Here is an 11,254-nt window from a genome sequence, read left to right on the forward strand (position 1 = left end):
TTGTGAATATTTTTGCATAAACTATTTATATACTATTTTGAGTTTAAAGAATGATTATTTTCATCTTTGATTTAAAAAGAGTTTAAGCATGAGTTGGGTTTGAGAAGTCTCTAAATTATCATATTTGAACATGAGTATTTTGAGTATAAAAGAGTTGAGCATTTTTACATAAAAATGTCTATTTTGAGTTGAGTTGAGGAGTTGAAATTATGTTTTAAACGCATCTAATATTTTCTGCATTCATTGAGTTAAGATGGTATCAAATTCAAAAAGAAGAGTTGATGATTGAGATGAGTTGATTGTGAATGAAGGTCCAATTAGATCCGATTGAATGAGTTTTGAAAAGAGTCTAATAAGACTAAATGAGTTGATTTAAAATTAAGTCCTAAGAGACTAAATGAGTATTTTGAGTATTACTCACTTGATAGATATGAGCATATTGAGTCTTGGGAGGAGTATCGAGAACCGAATTGGGTAAGAGTATAGTCCATACTCGAACCAATAACTGCGTCGTCAAATATAGGAGAGGATTGGACCGTTAAAGTCGGATGGATCCATGATTGTTGACTCATTCTTATCCTAGCAAGGTATGAACGGATGTGGCAAAAACGTTGGCTTGTTGTACTATCACTTGCTCATATGGAGATGGTTTTCAGTTAGAGAAATCCCAATTGAGTGGATTGTGATTGATATGATTAGTTTGATTGAGAATGTATTTGATTGAGTTGATTTGTAAAACATTGCTAAATTCTAATTTGCATATCTATTGAATTGAGTCCTTTGACTTGATTGTTGAGTTGATTGTATGTGATTGGATTGGATTAGACGATATGTGATTGGATTGGATTGGATTAGATGATATGTGATTGGATTAGATTAGACGATATGTGATTGGATTAGATTGGATGGTCTGTGATTGAATTGTAAATGATTGGATTGTACATGATTGGATCGGATTGTATATGATTGGATTGGATCAGATTATATGTGATTGGATTGGATCGGATTATATATGATTGGATTGGATCGAGTTGTATATGATTTGATTGAACTATATTGTACATGATTGGATTTGATTGGATGGTATATGATTAGTCTCTGTCTAACCTGTATTCTTACTTTAGACTTATGACACCTTGATTGAGTATCTCTTATCTTTATGACTTGAGATATTTGAACCGGTATTGTTTCATTCTGCCATATTACATACTCGTACATTCCACGTACTGACGTCCATTTGGACCTGCATCATTTCATGATGTAGATACAGGTTTAAGAAATTATCAATAGGCGCACCATTGAGGATCTATTTACACTCAGCTTATTGGTGAGTCCTCCCCTACATTCGGAGGACACCACTTATGTTATTCTTGCGTTGAGTTTAGTCTTTTTTATTCTAATTTGAGGTAGCCATGAACCTGTCATTGGCACCAATTAGATAGTAGTGATAGATGCTTCATAAACTAGATAGTGATGTATCGATTGAGTATTTTAAATTCCTTGAATTGTTCTTGTCAAACTATTTAACGACATAGATTGGAGTTGGATTTGTTGGCCCATGGCCTTTGTTCTTCGAGATAGATTGTTGAATGGGATTTGCCCACTTAATTACCTATTTATTTTAAGTATTTCCGCTGATTGAATAAATGAACGGATGTGTGATCAGGTCAAGTGGTTCGCTTGGGAGCCAGAAATGGTTTCTGAGTGTCGGCCACGTCTAGGGTACCCTCCCGGGGCGTGACAGAAGGGAGAGTGAGTCGGACAAGATCTAGATAGCTTTGTGTCTCAGCGTAATGCAGATGCTGAAGATTCTTCAAAAAGGGATTTGACTGCTTTGCAGCCTTCTATTACAACCACTTTGAGCTTTTCTAAAGTGTCTGGTTCATATAAGAACAGACTAAAAACAGAAATTAGCAACCGATAAATTTTATAGATAAACAACAAAATTCATTGCTAATCTTATTTAGTGACGGATTATTGTAAATTTTGTTAGCTATGAAGCTCATAATTAATTCCAAGTTTTTTTTTTGTAGTCGACCCCCCTCCTCCCCTTGACTGATCAACCTTTTTCTTTTTTTGGATCAGGTGTGTATTAGGAGTATTTTGACAAGGAAGAACTTGCAAGAATTGATTGCCTCAAAGAGTGGAACAAGATCCAGAACACTTACCCTATCTGCAAGAGGAGAGTGGCGTTTATTTGCCATTTTAATGCTTCTCTCTTTTAAACCAACAATCTATGCCAAGTTCGGAACTATTTTTGATACTTCTCTCGATAATTATTGATCTATACTCCCTAGTTTGCTAGGCTATATACACTGGATTGTTTCCCTATCCTTGTAATGTTGATAAGCATAATTGTGTATCTATTGACAACATAAAACGTACACACATACACGCAAAATTTTATGTTGCTTCATTTAAAATGTGATATAACTGCCTAATTTATTATCTTAATTTTCAGAGTTGTGTGCTTTTCATATGAATACATGTATATACATGTCTATGTTTTTAACTACATAATTATACGTAAACACATGCATGTAAATCGTTATAAGCATGTAGTATATCTAATAGCGATGTACTCTCTCTCATTCCAAAATATTTCAAAGTTTTTCTTTTCACCTTTCTTTAAGTAAATCTTCTATTCCAAAATATGCACTTTAATTTTAGACAAATTTAGTGGAGTATGATATTAGAACAATCTTATTTTTTCTAAAACTCGAGTGTCCTGCTCAGTTATTTTACCCTACAACATGTACTGAATGTTGTTGCTTTATTGTCAAAAAAAAAAATGGAGTGTTCTTAATTGAAATCGATCGGAACTCAGGATTCTAAGTTCATGCATAGAAGAATTCAAGATTTAAACTTAATCAATTCAACCTTTAAGTCTTTAAGATTCATAATAATCTCATTGTACATTTGAAATTAATTGTTCACAATTAGATGTTCTTTTTGAATTTCTAGTAGTTTTAGTTGTTTTTCATGTATATATTTGTGTTTCATATCGGAAATATTGGGTTCTGTTGCATCTATAGAACATACGCACTATCCGCCGCAGACAACATGTCCTTTAAAAATTATCTTAAATTGCGACCAAACAGAAAGATTTACTGTCCTCAAACGGTGTAAAAAGAAACCATTCGGGAACCCCAAATTGTACTACTAATTCTCCTACTGATGAAAATGGCCATCAGCTGGTGAGCCCGCCAAGTAGCTCAATCGTGGAGAAGCAGAGACGTAAACAAAAGGAGAAGAGAAGATCGGTTGAGAATCATCCTGATGGGGGTATATCTTAAGCTGTCGTATTTTGAACTTGATGAAATCCTTGAATTTCTCGTTACTTTATGTGACATGTTTTGCAGGTATAAAAAATTCGAAGATGAGGAACATAAATGAGACAGATTTGGATGATTCTAAAGCTAAAAAGTTCAGGAGAAATGATTTACATTATGACGTCAATCCCATTGGGGGCACTGGTTTATTTAACAATGTATCAGAAAAGGTCACGTAGCGAAAGGTTGATTCATTGAACAAATTGGTTTTAGAAAAAAAATCCAAAAATCCATTCTGTAATGACCCATCCCGTCGTAATGGATAGGCCAAGGAAAAAGAAATTTGAGCCAGAAATCTTTGGGTATCAACTTAGAAAATTTGAGTCAAGGCCAGACTTGGATGAATTCTGAGTCAGGTGAAGTCTAGAGTAACCCGATAATAAGTGGGGTGTAGAATCGGCAATCAAATTGAGTTAACTGATAGCCAAGATTATACGGAGTTGTTATGACTTCACAGAATCGCATTTGGATGAGTAAAACTCCCGAAATTTGATTTGGCATGAAGGGTATGAATTAAGATGTCATGGGATGAGGGTGTGTTGTGAAATGGGAGTTTTGAGCTCAAGTTTCGAGCTCTCTATTTTTGTCCAACCCACTAGAGCGGGGCCGCCAGAGTGGGATGGTCCTGCTGTGGTGGGACAGTCGCGAACTTAAGTCGGAAAAAAACTCCAAAACAATTTATTTTATTTCCACTTTTTCCTTGAAAGACCAAAAATGACCTAGGGAGATTTCCTACTGGTTTCCACCCCAATTTGTGCCAAAGGTATGTAAATTACTCCCTAAACTTGTAAATTGATTTCCAGAACCCATAAATTACGGTGGGTGATCTTGAGGGAGGGTTTTAGCTAAAAAACTAATAGTGGAAAATAGCCCTAGAATGGGGGTTAGGATCATGAGTTTGGCCTAGGATGAGAATTGTGTTATAATTCATATTAGTTAGGCTATTTTAATTTGTTGATCCTTTATATATGTTTACTGTTTTTAGACCAATAACAAATGGAACCAACCCAGAAAGGGAAAGCTCTTGCACCTTAGAGTTGTTGTAGCTTGAATTCGAGGTAAGTGATAGTTTTGTTTCCTGTATGTGTTTCATGTACTTGCTAAATTACTTCATTGTATGTATATGTGTATATGAATAGGGAAGCATGGTATGAACTATGTGAAATGATCACTACTGGCCTATTTTGTGATGAACCTATTCTTGGTGATATAATGTTAACTATTGTTCGTAATTTGTGATTGCTTTATTTGTTTGGATCGAGTGTCAAGTTCCAACACATAATTGGATCGAGTGTCACATTCCGATACACATTTAGATTGGGTGTCACACTCCGACACAAATCTCGGATCGGGTGTCAAGTTTCGATACATAATAAATGTTTACAAGTGCCATGAGAGGACCCTTATGTGAAATTGCATGATATTGGGATTGATGAATGTGTTCTTGTTGAGTAATGATTGAGATGAAAATGGTTAAGTTATTCTGTATATATATATGTGCTTACTACCAGTACACTGTTGTTTTGTGTACTGATACTATACTTGCTCTGTCTCTGTTGAGTATACGGCATATTCATCCGGCTGCGAAGAGACCTCGCTTAGAGGAGTGATAGTTGTTTGAGTTCAAGGGTGATCTAATTCTTTCAGGCTGTCGTGGACTCTCTTTTATTCCTAGTCCTTCTTCCGGAATTTAGATGTTCGGACACTGACTTAATCTTTAATGACTTTATTTTGGGGATTGCATTTCCTTTCTAGACTTGTTAGTTGTTTAGAATTTTGGTATGATTGATTTTTAGTTCCTAGGAGAATTTTCCGCATGTTTGGATTGATAACTAGATATTTCAGAGTTTATGGGAACTCAACCTATGTTTTGTTAATTAAACCTGCTTCCGCATTTTAAAATTATTTATATATTGCGATTGTTGTTAGTTGGATTATAGTAATGGTTCTCCAAGCGGAGAATTAGTGTGGGTTCTAGACACAGTGGGTCGGGGTCGTGACACAATCTTTGGATGTGCTAACAAAGACTACCTTAAGATGAAATGGAGTGAATGCCAGAATCTTGAGACAAGACCTCCTCCGGGTATTATAGAAGAGACATGTGATAACGCTGTAAGAAAGAAAAGAAAGAAAGTCTCCAAGTCCGTGGAAAAGACTCCAGCAGAAGCGGAGCTAGTGGAGGGACTGATGGAAAAGTTAAAGGTAAGAAGGGAGAGCGAGTCGGACAAGATCTAGATAGCACTCTGTCACAACGTAGTGCAAATGCTGAAGATTCTTCAAAAAGGAATTTGTCTGCTTTGCAGCCACTTCGAGCTCTTCTAAAGTGTCTAGTTCACATAAGTATAGACTAAAAACAGAAATTAGTGATCGATATATTTTATAGCTAAACAACAAAATCCATTGTTAATCTAATTTAGTGACAGATTATTATAATATTTTGTTAGCCATGAACCATTTTAACAATGGTTAACGATGAAGTTAATAACAATTTGACAATGGTTAACGATTATGAATGTGTGCCTTATGAGGAGTATTTTGACAATGAAGAATTTGCAAGAATCGATTGTGGCCAGATAAACCATATTGATTACCTCAAAGAGTGAAACAAGATCCAAACACTTTCTCCATTGACAAGAGGAGAGTGAAGGTTATTTGCCATTTTACAACGAGAATCAGTTTACTTCGTAACTTGCCTGCATCTAATGAACTTAGTTCAGGCTCAGTTAACTAATTTTTGTGGCGTGAATCATGTTGTTTTGACAAAGCTTTAAAAAATTGAGCAAAACTTGAAAATAAGAAAATGTTCTCAAGTTGAAGTAACTTTGGTGCATTTTTCTAGCCTTTTCAAAGTTAAACATAACTTAGTACTCATGTTGCATGTTTTGAATGCATGATATACGACATATTTGATTTTTATTGATATTTAATGTAGATTTTGAAGTCGTTGTCTTATTTAGTTCTTGATATAATTATTGATCTATATTGTCCAATTTGCTGGCTATATGCACTGGATTGTTTGCCTATCCTTGTAATTAATAAGCATAATTGTGTTTGTATTGACAACATAAAGCTTACACACATACACGCAAAGTTTTAGGTTGCTTCATTTAGAATGTGATATAACTGCCGAAAGTATTATCTTGATTTCCAAAGCTGTGTGCTTGATAGGTAAACACATGTATGTGAATCATTATTAGCATTTAGAATCTAATAGAGATGTACTTTTTCTCATTCACAAATATTTCAAAGTGTTTCTTTTCACCTTACTTTAAGTAAATCTTCTACTCCAAAAAAAATGACCTTAAATTTTAGGGAAATTTAGTGGAGTATCATATTAGAACAATATTTGTTTTCTTAAACTCGAGTATCCTACTCAGTTATTTTAACCTACAATATGTACTGAAAGTTATTGCTTTATTGTCTGAAAAATCAAAAGATGGAGTGTTTTATGGGGCATGAAAAGTTTCTCATTATAATTGGTTCATAATTGCTTACTTGAAATCAGAACTCGGAATTCTGACATCATGCATAGACGAATTTAGAATTTAAACTTGATTTATTCGGCATTTAAGATTGTTAACATTAAACTCATAATACATTTGAAATTTCGCGTTCAATATTAGATATTGTTTTAGGATTTTTAGTAGTTTTTGACATTGTATATCTATGTTTCGTGCTGAAAAAATGCAAAGAAATATTTCCTGCCAAAACGCGACCTGGATTAGTTCTTCTTCTGCCTTTGGGACAAGATGTACCTGATTGGCTCAGGAACCAATCGAGCTATTAGTCGATTTTCTGTGAATTAATCCTTTTCCTACTAAATTAATCCTTTTCCTACTAATCTAGATTTTTGGAGTGATCCTTTAATGTAGATTTTGAATACCTCCTTTATTTTCGCTGTGTTATTTAGTTCTTGATATAATTATTGATCTATATCGTCCAGTTTGCTAGGGTTTATGCACTAAATTGTTTGCCTATCTTTATAATATTCATAAGCATAATTGTGTATGTATTGACAACATAAAATGTACCACAAATATGCAAAATTTCTGCTGCTTCATTTAGGATGTGATAATAACTGCCAAATTTATTATCTTAATTTCCAGAATTATGTGCTTTCTATATGAATACATGTATATGTCTATATATGTAGCTACATAATTGTAGGTAAACGCATACATGTGAATCGTTATAAGCGAGTGGTATCTAGTAGCGATGTACTCTCTCTTATCCCAAAATATTTCATAGTTTTTCTTTTCACCTTTTTAGAAGTAATTCTTCTACTACAAAATAACATCCTTAAATTTTAGGTAAATTTAGTGAAGTATCGACCACTACATAAGTAGTCATTCGTCCAGGAGAGAAGCAAGCTATCTTTCTTTTATCCCTTTCCTGGGCAGGGAAGATAACGAAAATGGACCGCAGATGATAGTCGTGGTTGATTTTGATTCGAGGATCTTACGAGCCGGAGTGAACTCTTCTATCGTGAGGCATTTTCTCTGGCAGTCCCCCTCCCCCCGGGTCCATTGTACTGGAGCGATTCGAGAAGAACGATTAGGCGCATATTCTATCCTTTCAACAATGTCTATAGACGAAGTGCTTCGTTTCAGATCATTTCTTCGCTGCAATTGCTTCGATCCACCCCCTCAATGAAAAACCGTAATACGCCCTAGCAGACTTTTCTGTACTCAAAGTGAATTGTACTAGAGCAATATTTTTTTTAATCTAAAACTCGCATATCATGCTCAGTTATTTTACCCTACAAAATGTACTGAAACTTGTAGCTTTATTTTCTAAAAAAATCAAAAGATGGAGTGTTTTGTGGGGCATTAGAAGTTTCTCATTATAATTGGTTCATGATTGCTTACTTGAAATCGGAATTCAGGATTCAGACATCATGCATAGGCGGATTTAGGTGTTGACATCATTGTTTCTTATTCTTCTTTTAATTGGGTTTGAGACACTTGAGTCGAGGGTCTTTCGGAAGCAGCATCTCTACCTGCTCGAGGTAGTAGTAAAGTCTACGTACACTCTACCCTTCCCAGACCCAACTTAGTAGATTTCACTAGTTATGTTGTTGTTGTTGTAGTAGTTCAACCTTAAGTCTTTAAGATTCTTAATGATAAACTCATTGTACATTTGAAATTATGTGTTCACAATTAGCTATTCTTTTCGAATTTCTAGTTGTTTTTCACGTATATCCGCCTCCGACAACATGTCCATAAAAATTGCTTATCCAAAATTGGATCTTGGGATTCTGGCATCATGTAGAGATAGATTTAAGATTTAAATGTGATTTATTCGGCGTTTTAAATTGTCAACACTAAACTCATAATGCATTTGAAATTACACGTTCAATATTAGATATTGTTTTTGGATTTTTATTAGTTTTTCACATTATATATCTATGTTTCGTGTCGGAAAAATGGGAAGAAATATTTCCTGCCAAAACGCGACATGGAGTTACTGTTATTCACATGCCTTCGGAACAAGTACCCGAATGGCTTTCTGTGAAATTAAGAAAGGAAATTGTCGTCCTCCTTACCTGTATCAATAATATTTGGGGAAAACAAAATAGGGTTTACATGTGCGTGTCACAGTCCTACAAGGAAAAGGATTTGGTCTAGGAAAAAGTTTCCAAAAACATTATGCATAAGTAGAATATAACAAGGAAAGGAAAGACGGTTTATGCCTTAAAATAGTAATCCAACAAGTTCTCGTAATCCTTTTCCCATAACAATAATGACTTTCTATTCTATATATAATATAATACTTAACAGTACACTACATTAATATCACACACAAAAAAATTCATTGATCGAACGTTTGGTCTATAAGAAGGAGAAGAAGAAGAGGGCTGTGTCCATTCGAGCGTATATCGATGGAGGATAGTATAAGCTCACACTATAGTATTAATAGTGTCATTCTTCCTTCTCTTGGCGCCCATAGTAATAGCAAAATTAAGCTCCGTCACTACATCATCTCCCCCTCTAATCCCCATTACAAGGCTTGGCATGTATTTTTGGTGCTTCTTGTTTTCTACACAGCATGGGCATCACCTTTTCAGTTTGGATTTCTAGAAAGACCTCAAGGACTTATTGCCATCTTAGATAACATAGTTAATTGCTTTTTTGCCATGGACATTATCCTTACATTCTTTGTTGCCTATCTGGATAAATCAACTAACACTATGATTGATGACCCAAAGCACATCGCTTTAAGGTACACAAAATCCAGGTTTATCTTTGATTTCATATCCACCATACCTTTTGAAGCATTGCCCCACATTCTTCAATCATATGGATACTTGAGTATGCTTCGTCTCTGGCGTCTCAGAAGAGTCAGTGCCATGTTTGTGAGAATGGAGAAAAACAGCAACTTCAATTACTTTGGGGTTCGAGTACTCAGGCTTATATGTGTCACTCTATTTGCTGTTCATTCTGCTGGCTGCTTCTACTACTTTCTTGCTGCTCGAAATAAAGACACCAGTAAAACATGGCTTTCACTGGGAAATCTTAATGATAGGAGCATCTGGGATCTCTATATAATGTCTCTGTATTGGTCCATTACAACGCTTACAACAACTGGCTATGGGGATTTGCATGCTGTTGCTACAGAGGAAATGATATGCACCATGGTTTACATGCTATTCAACCTCGGGCTGACTGCATATCTTATTGGAAACATGACCAACTTGGTTGTCCATGGAACCAGTAAGACACAGAAATTTAGGGATGCTATTCAAGCTGCCTCAAGCTTTGCACAGAGGAATAAGCTGCCTGTTCGACTTGAAGAACAGATGCTAGATCACTTGTCTTTGATGCACAGAACGGATTCAGAAGGTCTGCAGCAGCAAGAAACTCTTGAAACACTACCCAATGCTATTCGTTCTGCTATTTCACATCATCTATTCTATTCACTGGTGGATAAGGCCTACTTATTCCACGGGGTATCAAATGACTTACTTTTTCAACTGGTTTCTGAGATGAAGGCCGAGTATTTCCCTCCAAAAGAGGATGTCATTTTGCAAAATGAAGCATCTACAGATCTCTACATTCTGGTAAATGGAGCAGTGGATCTTATATCACACAGGAATGGCATGGATCAGGTAGTTGGCGAGTTGAAGGCAGGGGATGTTTGCGGAGAAGTTGGTGTTCTTTGCTGTAACCCTCAACTATTTACTGTTCGAACCAAAAGAATATCCCAACTGCTACGCTTGGATCGTACTTCATTTTTCAACATCGTTAAAGCAAATATAGGAGACGGGACAATAATCATAAACAATCTCCTTCAGCATTTGAAAGAGCAAACGGACCCAATGATGACAGAAGTATTAGCAAATATAGAACATATTTTCACTCCTGAAGAAACAACATCACTAGCTAGAGAAACTGGTTCATCCAACGGCAGATCGAGAAGAAGGGCTAGTTTCTTTCAGGATTCACTGATAGGATTTGTGTCTGCACACGATGGAGGAGGAAGTAGCCCGGATTATTCTTCAACTAAAATTAGCAATTCAAGAATATCAGGGAGAATAACCATCAGTTGTCCAGAGAAAGCTCATATGTGTAAAAGGGTTGTGCTTTTGCCAGATTCCATTCAAGAGATACTTAATATCGGTGCTGAGAAATTTGGCATCTCTCTCACGAAAGTACTAACTGAAGATGGAGCACTTATTGAGGACATTGAAGTAATAAGAGATGGAGATCATCTAGTTCTTGCTACATCAGAAGATTAAACAAAGCTCAATCGTACATATTTCAGAAATGAATCTGATTGACCTGTAAATTTTGTATAGTATATGATAGATTACTATCAAGGCAATGTAATTACCGCACAGAGGAATTCTAGTCATTGAAGAAATTGGAAGAAAATGTATAAAGTTTTACACATAACAAAATTTTCTCCTCAATTATATACAA

At 35.4% G+C, this 11,254-nt stretch overlaps 1 protein-coding gene across 1 annotated transcript; it reads left to right on the plus strand.

Annotated features, from left to right (window-relative positions):
- The first annotated feature begins 9,006 nt into the window (after positions 1-9,006).
- Positions 9,007-11,254, plus strand: LOC129882415 (potassium channel AKT1-like). The gene has a single exon (XM_055956706.1). The coding sequence runs from the start codon at positions 9,214-9,216 to the stop codon at positions 11,068-11,070; it is 1,857 nt and encodes a 618-aa protein (XP_055812681.1). The 5' UTR covers positions 9,007-9,213; the 3' UTR covers positions 11,071-11,254.

The sequence above is a fragment of the Solanum dulcamara genome, chromosome 3, assembly GCF_947179165.1.
Source record: "Solanum dulcamara chromosome 3, daSolDulc1.2, whole genome shotgun sequence".
In the NCBI taxonomy this organism is placed as follows: Eukaryota; Viridiplantae; Streptophyta; class Magnoliopsida; order Solanales; family Solanaceae; genus Solanum; species Solanum dulcamara.

Excerpts from the sequence above, each read along its gene's own strand:
- LOC129882415 (XM_055956706.1), top strand. The coding sequence starts at position 9,214 with ATGGAGGATAGTATAAGCTCACACTATAGTATTAATAGTGTCATTCTT.